Raw genomic sequence first — 20,195 nt, forward strand, 5'->3', positions numbered from 1 at the left:
TTGGACTCTTCTGTGTGAAGTGGGGGTGGGGGGGGATGACGAGTGTTAGGACAGTGAGGGAGAAGCATCAGCAGTCTTTTCTGGAAGATGAGGAGGGGGAAGGGCAGCTGCAGGTGTTCCGGGGACTCCTCTGGGGCAGGCTCTGCGGGAGAGCTGTGGGCTGCAGCATCCCTGCAGAGCAGCACCTTCCACCTTTCTCTAAGATGTAAACAAGGCTGATGTCTGGCAGCAGGCAGGCAGGTTCCAGCCTCCACGGCACTCCTTCACACAGCTCACAGCTCTAAGCCTGATGTCAACCTCCCGCACGGCTCCCCGCACCCTGCCAGCCCTGAGGGACAGGATGTGCTGTCCTGAGGGGCACGGGTGAACTTCACTAGGAAGAAAAAGAAATTGTCCTTCAGGAGGAGTGAGGCAACCAGGGTGGTGGGACTTTTCACAGGGAGGCAGAGTTGAGCTTTAATTTCGGCTGTGCCGACAGTTGTGCATATCAGATGTGTGGCTGCGCATGCACACACGCGGGGGGCAGATGTTATGGGTGGGTTTCCACTGCATGGGTGATTGGCACTCCTAGCCCCCGTGTTCCTCAAGGAAAAACTGTACCAGTTGGTTACTATGGATAAGTTAACATCTTAGAAGCTCAATTAACTCATCAATAAAGTGAGGTTACCATGTTTCACCTCAGTGTCCACGTGTAAAAAGCTGGACCTCTGGAGAGCGCCAACCCCTACGGCTGCTGCAGTTGCCAAGATTTTGAGGTCAGACTTTGCACCTCCACAGAGCTGAGCAAGTGGTCAGGGCTGGGCACCAGGGTTCAGGTCCCTTTCAAACCCTTAAGAGTGATTTACCAACAAATCACGGGTGCCCCCAAAGAATGAGAAATCATGCAGGGAAAATGCTGGGAGGGCCCGCTCTGCTCTGATAATTTTAATTAAACAGCCCCAGAAATTGGTAGCCAGGGAGCCTTTGACTTGAAGATGGGCCCCCTGAGGTCCTTTCCTTCCTATAACAACAGGGATTTTGGAACAGAGGCGGAGCTACGGCATCTGACTGCGTCCTGGATAAACTCGTTCTGGTGGGGAAGAAGGGCTGCCCTCTATCCCTCTGCTCCTTCCTGCTCTGAGCCGCCGGTTTTCCTTCAGCTCGGAATGGGGCAGGTGCTGTGCAGCTTGTTTTTAAAGAACAGCGTTGCTCTGGTTCCTGCTCTTTGACCCCATCACCTGCCACTCTCCCAGCTCACTGTGCCTGCCCTCCTCCCCCTCAGCGCCTCTGCACTGGCTGTTCCCTCAGCCTGGACAGCTCTCCCTGCAGAGGCCGCCTCTCAGGGAAGAAATACCACCACCCCACTGTCCCCGTCCTGTCTGCTCTTTCTTCACAGACCTCATCTCCAGCTGACACCTTCTTTCTCTTTATTGCCTCCTTCCCACTAGAAGCTCCACAAGGATGGGAAGTTCTGTCTGGTTCTCACCACCTTCCCAGCAACTGACAAGTACCTGTTGCTCATTTTATCAACCAATCACCAGAGCCTTCAATAAGACAAGTCACTGTTAGACAACTAAGTGACACCAGAGGATCTGCCCTGCTGTAATGACTTTCACACGACAGTTCTGGATCTTGGGGCCCAGGGAGGCCTTTGTGGGTGCCCAGAGCAGGCTGGCACAGAGAGACTGACAGAGCATTTGTGGCTGTGAGGATGGTTCTGCTGTGGATGCTTAGGTGGCCTTTCAGCCCAGGGTGAGGAGTCAGACTGGTGATGGAGCACCCATACCAGGCTGCTGGCAGGGGAAAGCCTGATCTTTTTAAGCAAAAGAACCTTCAGAACTTCCTCCTCTGGGAAATACTTTTTATTTTTAAAATATTTTATTTATTTTTAGAGAGGGGGGAAGGCAGGGGAAAGAGAGGGAGAGAAGCATCAATGTGTGGTTGCTTCTCGCATGCCCCCAAATGGGGACCCAGCCTGGAACCCAGGAATGAGCCCTGATTGGGAATTGAACCCATGACCCTTGGTTTACAGGCTGGCACTCAATCCACTGAGCCACACCAGGCAGGGTGGGGGAAATACTTTTTAATGAACAGTCACAGCTAGGACAGCCCATGTTTTCACATTCACTTAGTGTGGGTGTCTCTGGCCCCACTTCTGGCTTGGCCGGCCCACATCTCCTGGTGTCCAGGCAGGACCCAACCCAGGCTGGCTCTCTTCAGCTCAGCTGCTTGGCCTCCGGCCTCTAGTCCTCCCCTTCAGTCTCCAGGGGGGTTCTGCTGGTTCCTTCAGGAAGTTTTGTTTGATTGGTTCTCGCCATAGTCAGCAACTGACCTGTATCTGTCACTGGCCTGTCTCTTTAGTCTATGTGAGTCCCTGGGTCAGAGCTGATTGAGGGCGTAGGCTCGGGCTGTACTGAGGGCAGCTTCCAGGTCAGCAGTGCTTCCGGTGCCCTGGGCAACCACTCGAGAGCCCCAGGCCTTGCCCCCCATGTGGCTGCACACGGCCAGCGCCCAGGCCTCTGCTGTGAAAGCTGGTGTGGGACTCTGGGGACAGAAACAGAAGGGATAGCAATGCAGAGCTGCCCCTCCCTGCCACCATCCATTCAAAGTACCCTCAAGAGTGGAGTCATGGTGACTAGCACGCCCTGCCCAGCCAGGCACATTGTAGGGCGAGTCGGGGGGAAAACAGGTGAAGGTTGGGCTGGGAATGCGTAAAGAGGGTGATGAATGTCTGCTACTTGTTTGCAAGGGCTGTGCAGCCTGCAGGGGGAGACTGGTAATTAGGGGATCTCATGGTATACTCTGGTGGGGTTGTGTGGTGGTTAGGGGCAAGGAGATGACCCTATATATGTCGTGGGTGTCCTCCGAGATCACCTCCACCCAGTCTTGGCTCCTTCGTCTGGGAGGAATACAGGGAGTGGAATCAGAGGGCCGGACTAGGAGATGGGCGCTGTGGGGGCTGCTCTCCCACTTCCCTCACCTGGGCCACCTGACAGGCACACAGCACATGCCCCAGGGGCTGAGGGCTGAGTAGTAGCACGGATGTGCTGGGCACTTGCTCACACAGCTGCCGGACCACCTTCACCAGCACCTGGACAAGGGAGGGCAGACGGTGGCCCCAGAGCCCCTAGACTCCCAGGTACCTCCCATCCGGACTTCCTCCTCCCCAGACCCTGGGGCCACCCCCAACCCCGATACTCACTGAGAGGGACTCAGTGGAAACTGTGTCCACAATCAGGGGCCCCTCTGAGTGCCGCTGCAGCAGCTCCTGCGTTTTCTGTGCAGCCTGTGGGGCAGGAAGGACAGCACAGGGGTCAAGATGGAAGAAAACTGGCCCTCACTTCTGAACTGAACCCCAGTCCAGAAATCCCCTCCCCCAGCAAAAGTCTTTAGCTTTGAGCAGAAGGGCCAGGGGCTCTACCTAGAATGGCCTCCTTTTTTTTGAGTCCCACCTGGTCCTTCCTCCCCTCCCTCACCTCCTCCCTTTCATCTTAGCTCCAGGCCCCGGCAAATAGGTCAGTGAAGGTGGAAGGACTAAGGCTGGAGTACAGATGGAGGAGAGGGGGCAGGAGGAAGGAGAATGCAGTCAAGGAGTAATTAGGACTGAATGGAATGATCAGTTAGCTTCCTGGAGGGAGAGTCTGAACCAAACTTGGGTGCTGGGGAGATGTGGTTTGGCAGAGAGAAGCGGGGGCCTGGTGATGGTGCCCAGCTGGCAGGAGAGGGAGCTGATACCCGCCCCCCCCCCCCCCCACCAGGCCTTGAGGCTTCTCTGTGCTCACTCTAGAGCGTCTCTGACCCTTGTTTGGTGTGCCTGGGATCTGCCCCCCTGGGTGCAGCCACCCCCTCCTACCTGCCTCATTTCCAGCTTCCGGACAGCAGTGTTGGCACGCCGTTGCAGCACCTTCAGTGCAGCCTGCAGCTTCCGCCGCTGCCACTGGGGCATCACAGCAGTGTCCACAGCCTACGGCCAAAAGCAGTATATCATCCTCACCCCTCCCTGAGCCACAGTCCCTGAGGCAGGGTCCAGCAGGACCAGGGAAGAGACCACACCCACCACATCCCACCCTGCAGACAAATGACAAACATCTAGGCCAGCTGGAGCCCAACAGGAAAGCTGGGAGAGGCTGGAAGGGTCCAGGGAGGCATGGGGAAGGGCACAGTATAAGGACAAGGGTGTGTGCACGTGTATACAGCCCTCACATCAGTGAGTCGTCCCATGTCCTTGGACAGCCGCTGAGCCTCCACCACATCCCGGCTGCCCCGACTCAGCCGCTCTGTGGCTGCTTCCACCTCCTGGGCCAGGCCCTGGCCCACTTCTCGTGCCTGCAGGGAAGGAACAGGATGGTCAGGGCTGCTCGGCTTATTTCAAGGCTCTTACCCATTGCTGCTCAGGGCCAAATTAGATATATTTAACAATCAGGACCCATGAAGGCACCAAATAATCACAACAATGCCAGCTGCCTGCAGTGCACATGTAGAAACACTGGTTCTGCAGCCGGGCATCCCCCAGCCTGAGATACTCAGCATACAGCCGAGTATCAGCTGTATGAGTCCCATGCCCCTCATCCACTCAGAGCCTCCCGGGCCTTGCTGGCGTGCCAACCTGCTGGGCCTGCTCCCCAGTGATGGCCAGCAGACGGGTGGTGCCCTTGGCGAGCTGGCGCTCCCCGATGATGACCAGGTCCCCTACAGCCCCCGTGCGCAGCAGGTGCCTGTGGGACAGGGAGAGAGTAGGAAGTCCAGGGGGTTATGGGAAGGGAAAGAGCAGCCTGAGCTCCATACCAGGTGCTGGTGGCTCCAAAGACCAAGGCAGGGTGAGGGTCCAGCCCCAGGCCAGGACAGGCAGAAGGAGAGACTCACGTCCCACAGCACAGTTCCACTGAGGTCTGCAGTGCAGCTTGAGAGGCTGGGTCCAGTGCACGGGCCACAGGCACCCCCACTGACACCACCCGCACGGGGTCTGGGTAGACCTGTGGGTGAGAGGGCACAAGTCTGTTACCTGGCCTGTGGGGGGAAGGTGATCTCCACGAAGGGGGCTCCCTCAACTCACCTCATCCAGACAGCGCAGGCCAGGGACATGTGCGGTGTGTGCCAGGGCTACCTCCTCCATGTACACGGCCTCATCCTGCCTCACAGCCTCCTGCACAGCACTCTCCACTGCCTGGAGCTGCTCTGGGGTCAGTGGGGCCTGGTGGGGTGGGAGGGAAAAGGACAGACCGACAGGCAGTCAGCCCCATGTCTGCAAATGATGCATAAAGAGGCAGTCAGAAGGTATAAGGGGGATAATTGGTAATGGAAAAAATACCAAAAAAAAAAAAAAAAAAAAAGCAGTCACTGTTCACTGAACTACCCCAGGGTTCTACAACAGTGGCTAGCATATAACAAACAGGTGCTCAACGAATATTTGTGGAGCAAACAATTCTCTTCCTTAGAAAGCTACCTGGAAGTGGGCCTACTGGAAGCTGTAGTACTTTTGTCAGGCATTAAAAGTCGGTAGAGAAATAAAAAATGGAGGCTCTGTATTCGGGCGGCTTATGACAGGACAGCCCAAGGGAAGAGAGTACGGAGGGGGGATGCGGGGACAAGTAGTCAGGTGGAATGGGGCTCAGCCAGTGAGTGCTTCCCAGGGAGAGTGCTGAGCAGATGAGCAAGAAGAGGAAGGAAAGGGTGTGGCAGGGAAGGGAGAGGACAGCCCCCTTGGAGCAACAACTGCTCAGCTCGGGTGACAGCAGGAACAAGGAAGATGGGTGGCTGGAGGTGAAGCGAGGGCTCCAGCACTGTCTAGCCAATGCCTTCCTGGTGGGAAGACACCCACCCAGGTTCCCACGGGACTGAGTGGCAGTGAGATCAGGCCCTTGGACTGGCCGGACTCCACACACCACCAGACTTTCTCACTCTGAGCCTGCTGCCTCACTTGAAGCCTGTCTTTCTGTGCTGTGCTCACCTGGGTGGCCACGTCAAAGCGCAGCCGCTCGGGACTCAGATGGGAGCCTCGCTGCTCTGTGCCAGGGCCCAGAGATCGCCGCAGTGCCCAGTTTAGCAGGTGAGTGGCCGTGTGCTTCTCCATGCAGCCCAGACGCCAGGCCTGAAATGCTTTGGTCACCCAGCGCCCTGGGTGACAGTAGGGCATGGAGAGAGTAAAAGGGCTACGAGGTGTCAAGAACAGCAGGGGTGGGGATTCTTCCTTACCTTATCCACGTGCAACTGCACCTGGTCCCCCACCTTCAAGCACTCAGGGGCCACAGCCTCATGGAGGATGAAGCCTCCACAGACCTGGGCCCGGGCCACGGGGAACAGCACATCCTAGGGGAGGTCAGGGGCCAAGGTGCTGGAGTGACTGCCTGTAGTCTTTCCCTCCCCTTGGCTACCTTTCTGGCTCAGGTCTGCCTCCTGCAGAACTTAGCCTCTGTATGTAGAGGGACTCACCTGCTGCTCCAGCCGTACCAGGTAACCTCGGTCTGAAGCCTGACCCCCTTGTTCAGCGTAGAAATTGGTCCTGTCTAAGAGGAGGCCACAGCGCTGGCCTTCCCCAACGGAGGCCACAGCTCTCCCATCCTCTGTGTACAGCTGGAGCACCTGGGCCTCGCAGGGGCCAAACTCTGCCAGGGCGAAGGATGGCTATCAGTGGTAGGCAGGGGTTAAAGATGTACATGCATGTGGGTCTGTGCTTTACTTGAAGCCAAAAGGCACCTGGTGGGGAGAGGGGTGTGGGGGGCGGGGGGGGGGGGGGGCGGTGCACACCCGCAAGTCCAGCTGAGGGCCACAGAGACCCCTGGTGGCTACCCTGGGGAATGCATGGGGCAACCATCTGCCTGTTCCAACCACAGCCAGGCAAGCTTGTGGCCACCTGCCTCAGCCCAGGCTCTCACCGTAACCCCCGCTGGGGAGAAGGCGGTAGTTGTACTTGGGGCTGTCATCGGTTGGAGGCACACCTCGGCGCTGCAGCTCCCCCAATGCATGGATGTCAAGCCTCAGTCTCTGCTCCTCAACTGCCTCAGCCTGCTGGGCCCGGTGCTGCAGGATGGGCGTATGTATGTGTGTGTGCACGTGTGTATGGAAAGGGTGCGTGGAGAGTGCAACGGAACTGAGGCCTCTGCAGAGCCCCGTCCCTGACACACTGCCCCGTGGACCCTGCATCCCCTCTGGAATAAGTGCCCAGGGCTTGGCTGGCTGCTAGAGATCTGGGTTGGCTGGTGAGCCACCCATCACAAAGGGTCTCAGGATCAGGCCTCCCTCATCCAATTCTGCCCCTGGAGATGTGTCCTAGGACGCCATACGGGCCCCTTCCCTTCTGCTCCTCTGTTTAGCCCACTGCATGAATGTTCCTCTCTATGGGCTGTGTGAAGGACAGACCCCACCTCAGCCCCAATTCCCTCAATAGCTGTAGCTCCTCCCCTAGGAACTCAGGGCTGGGGAGTGGGCTGACTGTCCCAACAGAACCCTGGCGGGGCGCCCAGCTTGTACCTGGGCTTCCTCCTGTGCCAGCCGTGCCAGCCCAGCCGAGTCCAGCTGCACCCCCTTCTCCTCCAGCATCAGCTCTACCAGGTCCAGGGGGAGCCCCAGGTCCCCAGACATTGACAAGGACCAGGCCACTTCGGCTTTTGGAAGGAAGACAAGGGGTTTTGAGTGGGGAGAAGCAGGATGGGTGGGGGGAGGTGTAAGAGAGAAGGGTCAGGGCTTTTCTAACCACACCAGGTGCCAAACACAAGTGCCCTCTCCCCACACTGGATTGGCCCAGGACAGGGGTCACCTTCAGGCTTCGTGCTCAAAGGCCAGAGCTGGCAGGTGGCAATCATCATTTCAGAGGAGGAGAGAGGCTCATTCTAGGCATAAAGCCAGCCCTGGAAAGCAGAGACTGAGGCAGGGCCAGCTGGGCAGAGAGAAAGTGGGGAAATGGGGAGAAGCAGGGTGGTGTTCCCACAACAGAGAGGTCCTGGTGTTGGAAAGAGTATAGGAAGAGGGACGTAGGAGGAAGAGGGGGTGGATATGAGGCACAGCCCTGGCCCAGAGCTTCCTCCTTGGCCTGCCCTGGCTTGCTGAAGTGAGGCTCTCATGCCCCACGAGGCACTCCACTTACCAGGGAAGACTTCAGAAGGTCCCAGACGCCTCAGGGTCCGGTCGATGATCCGACGACCCCGCTGCAGGGAGGCCAGGAAGGCTGCCTCATCCTCCGACACCAGGTTGGCTATCTGAACCGGAGGTGGGACAGGACTGCAGGGAGAGCCTCTCTCTACTACTCTCTTGTCAGCCTGTCCCTCCCGTATCCAAATCCAGTACCTGGGCTGAGTTCTTCTGTAGTTCCGGATAAGTGTCTCCCTGGAGGAGGCAGAGAGGGCTGAGGAGGTGTGAAAGGCAACCACTCTGCCCTCTACCTCTGCCCCCTGGGCTGCCTTGATGACAGCTGTCCTGGAGGCTCAGATGGGCTGATGGACATGGGGAGGGACCCAAATGGAAAATCAATTTCCATGTGGGGTGGGGACACAGGCAGAGGGTCAAAGGTTCAGTAGCTGGGCAAGGAGGCATCCTGAAAGCTCCCTGCTTTTTGTAAGCAGTGCCAGCTTTCTCAGGCTGCTGACTGGGGTGGGCATTTAGGGTGGCGAACCCAGGCTGGGGGCACTGCATGGGCTCAGCAGCAGATGCCCCAAGTGCTCAGGGAGGCCCAGAGGAGTGAGGAGGCTCTGCCCTTACCAGTGTCTCCACCACTACAGGTACAAGGCTGCCCAGGAAGCCAGGAGGTGCCCGCAACACCTCTGTAGAGAACCGCACTGCTCGACGGAGGATGCGACGAAGAACCAGCCTAGAGGGGTTCAGAACCCAGATATGAATCTCCAGTAGCCCCTGGTCAGCAGCATGGGGCTTGGGGAGGCAAGGTCCCATATATGCTCCTACCCCAAAGCCCTCTCCATTCCCCAGCTCCTCATGCCACCTCAACCCGACACACCTCTCATCTGTTCCCCCCTCTCCCCTGCAAGCCCCAGCTGCACCTTCCCCTCTCTGTAGTCCTTCCAGACTCACGGGGCGCCTGACATTCCAGTGGAGACACCATCAGCAATGCAGATGCTAAGTGTGCGAATGTGATCAGCCACTACGCGGTATGCCATGTCTGTGCGGCCCTCGTCGGCTGCCCCTACCCGGCCCAAGTAAGGGGGTGCCCCGCAGCCCTGGAAAGCAGGAGAGAAAAAGACATGGCTGCTGGCCCTGCCTGACCTGGCCTAGGTGGGATGGTATTCAGCACCCTTAAAGTTGAGCACATCTGGAATGACCTGGCTAGAGAAGTTTCAGAGATGAATGGGAGTCAGACACTGCCCTCAGGACCCACATTCCTGCTACCGATCATCACAGGTGTGTGATCATTCACTGGACTTCTACTATAGAACTGTGTGGGTGTTTGGACGACATGTCATCTAACCCCTAAAATATCCTCTTCTGGGAGATATTACTATCCTCAATGTAAGAGGAAACAGAGGCTCAGAGGATCTAAGTGCCGCAAGGTCACACACAACTCAGGAGCGGATCTGAGATCTGAACCAGGCTTGTCCGACTCCAGTGCTCTCCACTGCCCACACTTGCCTCTGCAGGCTTTATGGGGGGCAGGGAGGTTCATGTAAGCTGTATGTACGTGTGTGATCTCCAGCGCAGAGTCTGTATGTACGTGTGTGATCTCCAGCGCAGTGTGCTAGATTCATGCAGCCCCAGACCTGTCTCTTCCCCAAGCTGCCCCCGCTCAATAAACAGTCCTGCCATTCAGCTCATTGCTCAAATCAGACACTTGGGAACTAGTCTTTTCCTTCCCTTCCCCATCCAATCCACTAGTGCGGCCTTTGCTTCTACCCCCATGAGATCTCTCAAATCAATCTACTTTTCTCCACTTCCACTACTACCAGCCTAAGCCACACCCTACTGTTTCTTCCCTGGACTATGAAATAGCCACGCAGTTGGTTTCTCGGCTTCTCCTCATCTCCCTCCAGACCATGCTCCACACAACAAAAGGAGCGGCCTTTTAAAGTGTCAGTCAGATCATGCTCCTCTCCACTCAGAGCCCCACTCGCTGCACTTAGAATTTAAAGCCCCACTTGGGACTTCTAGATCCCACAAGACTAGACTCTAGCCTTCCTCTCTGTGGTAGATTGTTTGCAAAAGTGGCCACAATCCTTCCCTTTTCTGTGTGCATGCCACTTTGCAGTGTGACTTTACAGTTGTTTTCCATCAAGGAAAGCATGTCTTGAATCTCAGCTAGCCTGTGACTTGCTTTGGTCGACAGAATGTGGTAGAAATGACACTATTCTGAGCTTAGGCCTCAGGAGGCCTTGTGTGTTTCTGCTCTCCTTGTAACCTTGCTGAGCTGGGATGTGAAGAAGTCCAAGCTAGCCTGCTGGAGGATGACAGACACATGCCCTGGTCACCCCCACTGCCTCAAAATGACAGTCAGCCAACTCCTAGAAGTACAGCTGCCACCACTCTCCTGACTGCTACCTTTTTCACTTCCAGCCAGGGATTTTCCTCCTGCCTCGGCACCCCATTACCTGTTGTGTCGCATGAAGACCAGATTCCAAAAGCACTGGTGATGAGTAGGCCAGAGAGGCTTCCGGAAGGGAAGAGGCAGGCTCACCTGGTGTATAGCGTTGAGCAGCGGGGAAAAGAGGTCAGTGTCGTAGGTGGAGCGTCTGCCTTGCAGCACAGCTACCAGCCTTTCCAGGCCCATTCCCGTGTCCACGTGCCGCTGGGGCAGGGGTTGCAGACTTCCATCCGCCTCTCTGGCCAGGGAAGGTATGCGAGGTGAGGCCCCGCACAGGATTACAGGTGTGAGGCAGATGCTCAAATGGAGTAGAGGAATAAGGAAGGGTTCAAGGAGGCTGACAGAGGGAGGAACCAGAGGGCAGTATAACCCCCACCTCCTCTCAAACAGTGATGGCCGTGGGTCCTGTCCTTTCTCATAAAGGGTGATATCTCCCCTCACCTGTCTTGGGCCTTTGCTTGGAACCAGAGAGCCCCTTTCTGGGATAGAATTCTTTCCCCTTAGAGGCATGTCAAGGCTGGAAGAAAATCTTAAGAGATCATCAAGTTCAACTCTATCATTTGATAAGAAAGCAGAGGCCAAGGAGCAGTGGTGACTAGTTTAAACTGTTATGGGCAAAGACTAGGATTAAATCAAATCAGTTATTATCTGAAAAGTGTTTAGAAATATGCCTGGCACATAGTAAGTACCATTTAAGTGTTTGTTTGTTTATTTTTTTTAAGATTTTATTTATATTTAGAGAGGGGAAAAGGGAAGGAGAAAGACAAGCAGAGAAACATCGATGTGAGAGAAATATCAATTGGATGCCTCCTGAATGTGCCCCAACCAGGACCGAACCTGCAACCCAGACATGTGCAATCCAGGCATGTACCATGACTAGGAATCAAACTGGTGACCTTTCACTATGCGGGACGATGCCCAACCAACTGAGCCATACCAGTCAGGGCTTGTTTGTTTTTATTAAGAAATGGATTAAAGTCTCCTGACTGCTACCTTTTTAATTTCCAGCCAGACATTTTCCTCCTGATTCAGCATCCCATTACCTGTTGTACTGCATGAAGACCAGATTCCAAAGCTCCACCAGCTGGGGGGCTCCTACCCCACCAGCCAGATCATAGTGGATCTCTGTACAGGGCCCACAAGGGCCAGTATCCCCCATCTCCCAGAAGTTCTCTTGTGGTCCGAAGGAAAGCACATGGCTGGCAGGCACCCTAGAAAGAAAGCAAGGCAGGTGGTGGGGAGACAGACAAACCCAGAAGCTGGACTCTCTCTGCCATGAGAGACTCCCCATCAAGCTCAGCAAAAGGAGGAACAGGACTAGTCCCATGGTCTCCTGGGATATGCTCATAGTGTCTGTTTTCCAGGCCTCCTGCCCTTCAGGAATAAACATTAGGGAGGGTGAACTTACCCTAAGCTGAGCCAGATGTCCCTGCTCTCTAGGTCTGGGTCCAGCCCTGCCTTGGGGTCACCACCAAAGTAGGAGACCCATAGCCTGTCCTCAGGGATCTGATAGACCTGAGTCAGCAGCTCCCAGGCCATGCTGCAAGCCTCCACCTGCAGTTGAAACCCACATGCGGTGGGAAGAGGAAGGTGGGTGAGAAGAAAGTCCCACTGAAGCGTTAATCAAGCCACATGAGTTCAGCTCTCAGCTTAAGGCAAAGCCATTTCCACTGTCCATCTTGTTTCTAAAATAAGCCATGATCATTTCTTTTGAGTTTTTTCCTGCCCAGAAAGCTTCCCCACTCCTTTCTTTTAAGTCCAGCCTTCTCCATAAAATCCTCTAATCTGTCTAGCCTAGAATGATTTTTAAATCCTGCATTTGAGTATTACTGTCTATTTATTCACACAATTATTGACCAGCCATGAGGCAGGAGGCATAGTCCTGGCCATCGGGGAGCTTACAATCCAATTAGGGAAATGAAACACATTCCTATTATATATGTTCATCTTATACTTTGCCTGTGTCTGGTATGAGGTTCTACCTAAGCAGACTCTAGGAGTGGAGAGAAGACTTACCTTAACCCCCTTCTTGGTTGACTGCTGACCCTTCCCTAACTCCAGAACTTTCTAGAGACTCACCTTAAAATATTCACCCCCAAATGCCCAATTGCCAAGCATCTCAAAGAAGGTATGATGAGAAAGGTCTCGGCCCACATCCTCTAGGTCACTGTGGCGTCCTCCAGCCCTCACACATTTCTGGCTGTTGGCCACACGTCGGAAGCCTGCCATCTCACTTCGTGGATCCACAGTGCCCAGGAAGATAGGCTTGAACTGCAACACGTTAAGAAGGGGGAAAGGATACCCCAGTGCCTCATTAGAATAGAAATGTGCAGAGTGAGGACAGAGAGAGCTGTTTAGACTGAAGGCTGACTGTCTGTGAGAGTGCAGTGTGGTCTTGGCCAGGGGGGCAACCTGGGAGCCTAGGGGCACCCATCTCTGCTGGTGTGGGGCAGACAAGGGCAGAATAAATCATGAAGCAGAGGTCCTCTGCTGGTGAGATAGGCAAGATAAAAGGAGGAGGGATGTGGCTTGGAATAGTGCAATTAATGCCTACATCCTCCATCTCAGCCTCTTCAACCACACTCAATAACTATAGGCTACAAAATTGAGTCTGGGCATGCCTACAATGTCAGTATTTAATAGGGATCTTGGACGGCCTCTAATCTTAAGCGATTCCCCCTCTCCCGCCCCTCTGCCCATTTTACAGATGAAGACAACCAAGTCTAGGGGGGTAAGTCGTGCTCAAAGCCAAAGGTTTAGAGAACATAGTCTAGCATTTGGCAGGTGCTCAATACCATAATCACGTAATGAAAGAGTTATCTTTATTCAAAGAAAGAATAAATGAAGCCAGACTTCCTCCACCAGTTTACCTCCATGGGCCTCCACACCAGTTTACCCCCCATTCCTGGGTCTAAAACTCAATTCCAAACGAGAAGTTCCCAGGTCGAGTCTTCCCCAAAACCTAAGTCGCGCTCCCAATCACTTAACCCAACCAGGGACCGGTTTCCCCAGAAGCTACTGCTCCGCCCCCCCTTGTTTCTTTGCCCAATCTCGTAACGCCTTTCTCTCATGAAAAAAATCACCAACTCCGCCCCCACCTGGTTCATTCCAGCATTGACGAAAAGTAAACTGGGATCGCCGCGGGGTCGCACGGAAGCCGATGGTACCAGTCGGTGGCCATGGCGGTCCCGAAAGAAGCTCAGGAAAGCGTCACGTACGGCCGTTGCTTGGGTTGGAGGGGGCTTGGATGAGAGCGGCCGTCGGCTGGGGCCCAGCCATGAGGGCGACCTTCGAATGGCCCGCCGCAGTCCACCGACTGCAGCTGCCACCGACGCCGCCATCTTAACTTGGGGCAGAGAATTTGCGGGGTCAAAGGGCACCGCGGGGGATAAATGGTAACATGGGAAGGAAGCTGGGCGTTTCCTATAGCGGCTCCTCGTGGTGGGAGGACTCCAGGCGGCCTGTGCCGCCATTTGGAAATGATTGTGAAGGGAACCTTTGCGGGAGTGTGAACGGCCTGGCACATTGTAGGCCCTTAATTCATTCGGCATTAAGCAAATATTCATTGAGAGCCTGTTATGTGCCATACATTGTTTTAAGCACTCAAGGTACGTTAGTAACAGAATTAACAGAAATTCCTGCCCCCATAAACCTGTATTGTAGCAGTAATTGTTAATTTTATTACTTTTGCAAGGTTATGTACAAATGGAGCTGGAGTGAACAGGCGTGGGTTGAACTTCGCGCGCGCGCGCGCGTGCGCGCTTCCAGGTTGAGGGAAGAAGGCCAGAGGTGGAGGGAGGTAATATCGGCATTCAGTCAAGGGGCATTCAACGAATTTATTGAATACCTGTTATGTTCCCAGCACTCTTCCAGGTACTTGCCAGTTCCCTGTGTCCTTGACATTGGAAATCGCTTTTTTGTTTTTAGGGACTGAAGCAGACTCCTTAGAACGGGAGTCTAGCAGAGAGGCAGAAGCCAAACAGCATCTGCTCCATTATTAATTAATTAATAACATTTGGTCTTTTAATTTATTTGCCTGGAGATTGGAGAGAATCGTGTTTGTCAGGGCAGGACGGAGCTGTCGGCTGATAGCTGTAGAGATAGCTCTCTCTCTGAGCATCCCAATGCCCCTAGGGTTTTGTATGTTTTGCTTTAGGGTAAGAGGGATAGTGTTCCATCTCCCCCTTCTGTTTTACTTTCCAGAGTGACAGCTGTGACCATGAGGCCCACCCAGGCCCTTGTGGGTGCAGCCCAGAGTCCTCGCAGGGCTCCTCACGATACCCTCTGGTTTTGGTTTGGGAAATTAAACAGGTTGAGAAGAGAATTGTCAAGATGAAAATCCAATAGGGGCAGAAGAGCTGAGGTCAGTGTGGTCACTTATAAGGCCTCAGCCATCAGGTGGGTTCTTTTGGCTACTATTCTTTGTGAATTATTTAGGGACTTTTGAAACACAGCTTCCTTGGGAAATCTGTAGTCTTTTCTGAACTTGAGTTTCTATAATAGTGAATTTTTAACTTTGTATTCTGATCTGTCCCGTGATCCTCTGTTTCTTCCCTTGTCTATGTAAAGGTGTTTTGAAAGTGTGTTTTGCCTGTTTTGGTTTTTCCAGTGTTTTTGAAACAGGAACCTAAAGCTAGATGGGGATTTCCATGAGACTGATGATTTTGAGACAAGACTGTAAAATTCTTCCCCAAACTAAGATGGGAGTGTTTTGCTAGGGAAATCTAGCTGGGGCCTCTACCTAGTACTGATGTCAACTTTTTTTTTCCCCCCCAGATTTTGCCCAGGCAGGTTTTGCATTATAGTAGGAACTACATGCTTTTTTTTTTTTTTTTAAGATTTTATTTATTTATTTTTAGAGAGAGGCAAAGGGAAGGAGAAAGAGAGGGAGAGAAGCATCAATGTGTGGTTGCCTCTTGTGTGCCCCCCACTAGGGGCCAGGCTTGCAACCCAGGCATGTGCCCTGACTGGGAATTGAACCAGCAACCCTTTGGTTCACAGGCCTGCACTCAGTCCACTGAGCCACACCAGCCAGAGCGGAACTACATGTTTTAAGATTAATGTAGAACTAGTGTGGAGCCATGGATTATTCTCAAACAGCTTTGTTGAAATATAATTCATATACCATACAACTCACCTATTTGAAATGTATGTTTAGTGACTTTTAGTACATTCGTAGAATTGTCATCCATCACCACAATTAATTTTAGAACATTTTCATTATCCCCAAAAGTAACTCCTATCTCTTATCCATTAACCTAATCCCCCAATCCCTCCCGGCCCTAGGCAACCATTAATCTACTCTCTGTCTCTGTGCATTTGCCTATTCTGAACATTTCATATAAATGCAACCATATAATATATAGTCCTTTGTGACTGGCTTCTTTCATATAGCATAATGTTTTCAAAGTTTATCCATGTTGTAGCATGTCTCATGGATTTTTCGATCCGTGTTTTTTGAGTTTTCTGTTTGAAGAAGGGTTTTTCCCTCGTCTAACTATTTCATCCTTGCCATTAAACACATGATCATTTTCTTTTCTTTGTGGTGTTCTTTGGTAAGTCAGTCTTTTTAATATTTCCCAGTGAAGCGGAGTGGTTCTCTTAGGACTGGGATGTGTCTGTTCTGATTCGCCAGTCAGGCAAGTTAAACTTGGGGTCTGCAGTTTCCCAAGATAGATGGAGATGGAAAGAACTTATAAGACTGGGGAGTTACTGATCTGGGAACTTCTCCCAGGAGTACTTACCCACTGACTTAGTAGGATTTTCATTTTGAAGTTTAAAACGCAAGTGGGGTCTATTTCCTGGGAGCTTGTTCAGCTGGATTTGGGTGCTGCCTTCCCTGGGTCTAGAATTACCCTTATGTTACCATTTGACTTAATTATCCTGCGGTTCCATGGTGCCCATTCTTTGGACCCTCCCTTTTCACATTATTCAAAGGAGCCACACCCTTACTCTGGGAATGGAAATTGCCCTTCCTGATTTCCCCATTGGCTTTGACAGCAGGAACCTGAGGTCAGTGATGCATTCTGTCCTGGACTGAAGGTTAGAAGAGACACAAGGGAATTTTTACCCTTACTGAGTATAGAGAACTCAGCTTGGGGAACTTCCTCTTATAAATCACAAAGTCTGTCTTTTAGTGTCTAGGTTAAAAGTTCAATCTATTAGAGGTATTCCTAGCTTGATGTATTTATATATGGCTTGGCCTTATCTGGATTGTAAAAGCAACACTTGTCAAATGTTAATAAGGATGGGGATCTCCTGGTATTTTGTTAAAAATGCAGACTGAGATTCAGTAGGTCTGGGTTGAGGTGGAAATTCTATATTTCTAGCAGGCTCCCAGGTGATGCTGTTGCTGCTTCCCTAGTTTGCTGGACCACGCCTGGAATGATTAGAGTGTGGTAGAGGACTTGTGGGAAAAGTCGGGACACACACTTTTGAGTATGCCGAGGTGCTAGGGCTTATGTGCCCCTACGGTGTCCCTTTTCTACCAGAACGTGTGAATGGAGCGGAGAGCTCCTTGTGTGCATGCGTGCTCACTCCTTCAGCTCCACCTTGGGTCTTACGGTAGGTGACAGGCCTGTCCACCTGTTGCTGAGAGACGTGGAAGTAGTGCCGGCCTGAGGCAGAGAAGGGAAGCGGCTCCTGTGGGAACCCGGAGAGGGCGTGGGGGCTTGGATTGGGCAGCTCGAGGACGTGAACTTCCTGGGATCGAAAATTCAAGGATTAGTGGACCCTCTCAGTTTGTAACGCTTGGGTTTATCCTTATGCATTATTAAATGGTTACATTTTAAATGGTTATAAAAGTATTACACAATATCCTCGATTTTGCTTGCGGGCTTGAAAAGTCTAAAATATGTACTATCTGGCTCATTGAAAAGAATTTGCCAATCCTTGTGTTAAAGGTTTTAACATTATTTTTTCCTAAGTCATCATAAAACACAGATGTAGAAAAGTCAACCAAATTAAATGTAGGCTTAATTGTTAGAGGGCAAACATCTTTGTATCCACCATCCAGGTCTGGAAAAGAACCTTGCAACCACCCCAGGAGCTGTCCATGGACTCTGCCCTGGCCCCAACCACCTCCTTCCTGGCAAAGGTGGCCACTGCCCTGACTTTTACAGTAATCACAGCTTTGGGTGTCTTGATGGTTTTATCACCCATACATCTATCTTAGATGTTATAGTCTTGTCTGCTCTTTTAAAAAGCTTAGTTGATATGACTTGCAAATCTTTTAATCTGTAGGTTCTGTCTTAATCCCCTTCTTTTCCTTAAAGTGTATCTATTGCAGAGCCAGGCAGAGAGAATGAGAGGATTAGTACACTAGTAAAGATTTTAAGTATTCCGAAAGATGGAAAAATTCAGTACAAACTGGAGGAGTAGGCCATAACCAGGAGCAGGGACGCTCCTTCCATTATAATAAGAGAGGGAAATCTGGGTACAGATTAGCAGGTCAGTACATGTAGGTCTGGGAAGGTGAGGGAGTTCTCATCTTCTTGCATGCAATTCCTTAATGAATGACTATGCAGTGAGATGAAGAGATGAAATTGCTGTTTTGATAAAGAGAAGGAGATTTACTGGGAAGTATAGTAAGATTAACTGACAGTGTTGGCCTCTCCTTTAAGATTTGAAGTCCTCTCTTTAAACCAAGACTGGTCAGCACAGTGGGATTTTCACTATCCATGCTTAGGTGCTCAGAGCAGATAGATAATGGGGCATAATTAGGTCTGGGGTTCTGCCACCTGAGTGATGGAGGGAGGGGCATGCATGGGTAAGGGTGTTTGCAGAGAAATGGGTCAAGTCCTGAACCTTGTTCAGTATTTGAGTTCTAAATGCTATTCATATAGGCACCCATCTCACTTACTAGCCTTACTTAGCAACATGCCTCAAGTTTTAAAATGCAGACTTTAAACAAAAATGAAATATATGATATGTGGCTACTCCCACCATCTCCCCCTCCTTTGGAAGCTTTTTTACTTTAAGGCAGAAAAAAGAGACAAGAAATAGTCACTACTTTAGCAAGAGAAAAATTTCGTGACTTTTTATCAGAAACAATAGAGGTCAGAAGACAGTGGAAAGGCATTTTTAAAGTGGTGGGGGAAAAATCTGTTGACCCAGGATTCCTTATCTAGCATAAATATCTTTCAAGAATGAAGACAAAATAAAAATTTCAGATAAAAACTAAGAGCTTATTGCCAGCAGGCTGCACCAAAAGGAAATATTTCAGGCTGAAAGGAAATGCTACTGCATAGAAAGTTGAGTGTTAAGTGAATGAAGAGCACAGGAAATGATAACTGTGAGTGAATATAAAAGGCTCTTTTTTTCCCTCAATTTATTTAAAACATTGAACTGTTTAAAACAAAAGAATTTTGTAATTGTATATGTCTGTTTATTACTCCTATGCCTTATGTAATACATCATAAAGGATGCGGGGGATGGTAAGTGGAACTTTATAGTTGCAAAATTCTTATATTTTACATGAAGTAGTATATTTACTCTAGGTATCCTTAGAAAAGTTAAAGATGTTTATTTATTGTAATCCCTAGAACAGTGGTTTTCAAAGTGTGGTACAGACTTTGGGGGTTCCTAAAATACATTCAGGAAATCTGTGAGTCCTCACTTTTCCAGTTATATATCTATATGAGCTTGGCTTTTCTTCATAAATGCCAACCAGAATAACACATCACAACAGATTGAATGCAGAAGTAGATATGAGAACCCATCTGTCTTTTAAGACAGATGTTAGATTTGCAAAAATATAAAACAATGCCTCTCTTACTGCTATTTTTTTGAAAATATATTTTTCATAAAAACATGTTTATGTTGATGGAATTTTAGTCAAAATGGAGGCATAGGTAAACACAGCTCGTCTCTTCACACAACCACAGCAAAAGTTACAACTAGACTATAAAACAGCTATTACTTAGAATCATCAGAGAATCTAACTGTATGGAAGTCTGACAACCAAGGAATTAAAGAAGTCACATTCTTCCAAATGGGTGGGAGGGGTGGAGACATGAGTATAACGCAGAGAGGCACAGAGGTGCGGAATGGGCAGTCCACACCCATGTGTGGTGGATAAAACTCGGGAAGGATATCTTGGGAGTGAGGGATCCCAGCCCCACACCAGACTACCCAGCCCAGGCTTCCAATGCCAGCAAGATGAGTTCCCATAACTTCTGGCTGTAAAAACCAGTGGGGGTTGGGGTGACAGAAGAAACTGTGGGAGTCTCAGGAATCTCCTCTTAAAGGGCCCACAATAGACTTAGGACTTATACAGACTTACTCCCTCTGGGCTGCAGCACCAGGGCAGCAGCTGGAAGGGCACTAGTGGCATATGGGGAGAAATTGAAGTGTCTGGTATCAGGGCAAGTGCCAGGGGATATCTTCCTTCCAGACAAAACTCCAGAGGTCAGGGAGTGGACTTTTCCTCCTTCTGAGCCCTCCCCCATGTAGGGCTAAAGAGCAGTGACACCATATTGGAGACTCCATCAACCTAGTTCACATGGGTTACTCTGCCCAGGCGATTATTTTTAATGCTGTTTTTAATAGACATACATTTTTTTAAAAAGGATTTTATTTAGTTATTTTTAGAGAGCAGAGAAGGGAGTGAGAAAGAGAGGGAGAGAAACATCAATGTGTGATCGTCTCTTGTGTAGCACCTACTGGGGACCTGGACTGCAACCCAGTCATGTGCCCT

The 20,195-nt window shown here is 51.2% G+C and overlaps 1 protein-coding gene and 1 long non-coding RNA gene across 3 annotated transcripts; one reads left to right on the forward strand and one right to left on the reverse strand.

Annotated features, from left to right (window-relative positions):
* Positions 1–2,047: 2,047 nt before the first annotated feature.
* On the reverse strand, positions 2,048–16,574 carry AARS2 (alanyl-tRNA synthetase 2, mitochondrial). Of its 2 annotated transcripts, XM_028509376.2 has the most exons (22): positions 13,597–16,574; positions 12,578–12,769; positions 11,907–12,052; positions 11,542–11,709; positions 10,592–10,736; positions 8,998–9,143; positions 8,671–8,779; positions 8,260–8,298; positions 8,060–8,171; positions 7,447–7,580; positions 6,852–6,996; positions 6,409–6,581; positions 6,172–6,285; positions 5,927–6,067; positions 5,033–5,170; positions 4,843–4,952; positions 4,586–4,694; positions 4,183–4,305; positions 3,833–3,943; positions 3,182–3,265; positions 2,960–3,070; positions 2,048–2,523 (listed from the first exon to the last, which is right to left on the reverse strand). In XM_028509376.2, exons 1-22 carry the CDS (start codon positions 14,083–14,085, stop codon positions 2,359–2,361), a joined length of 3,204 nt encoding a protein of 1,067 aa, XP_028365177.1. In that variant the 5' UTR covers positions 14,086–16,574; the 3' UTR covers positions 2,048–2,358. The 2 variants fall into 2 exon arrangements, with proteins under 2 accessions (XP_028365177.1, XP_035880062.1); XM_036024169.1 differs by lacking the exon at positions 2,048–2,523 and having other exon boundaries at positions 3,837–3,943.
* On the forward strand, positions 14,810–19,240 carry LOC118500201. Its single transcript, XR_004902755.1, has 2 exons — positions 14,810–14,900; positions 16,439–19,240. It is a non-coding gene; the product is annotated as an uncharacterized LOC118500201 (long non-coding RNA).
* Positions 19,241–20,195: the final 955 nt, after the last annotated feature.

The sequence above is a fragment of the Phyllostomus discolor genome, chromosome 4, assembly GCF_004126475.2.
Source record: "Phyllostomus discolor isolate MPI-MPIP mPhyDis1 chromosome 4, mPhyDis1.pri.v3, whole genome shotgun sequence".
NCBI lineage: Eukaryota > Metazoa > Chordata > Mammalia > Chiroptera > Phyllostomidae > Phyllostomus > Phyllostomus discolor.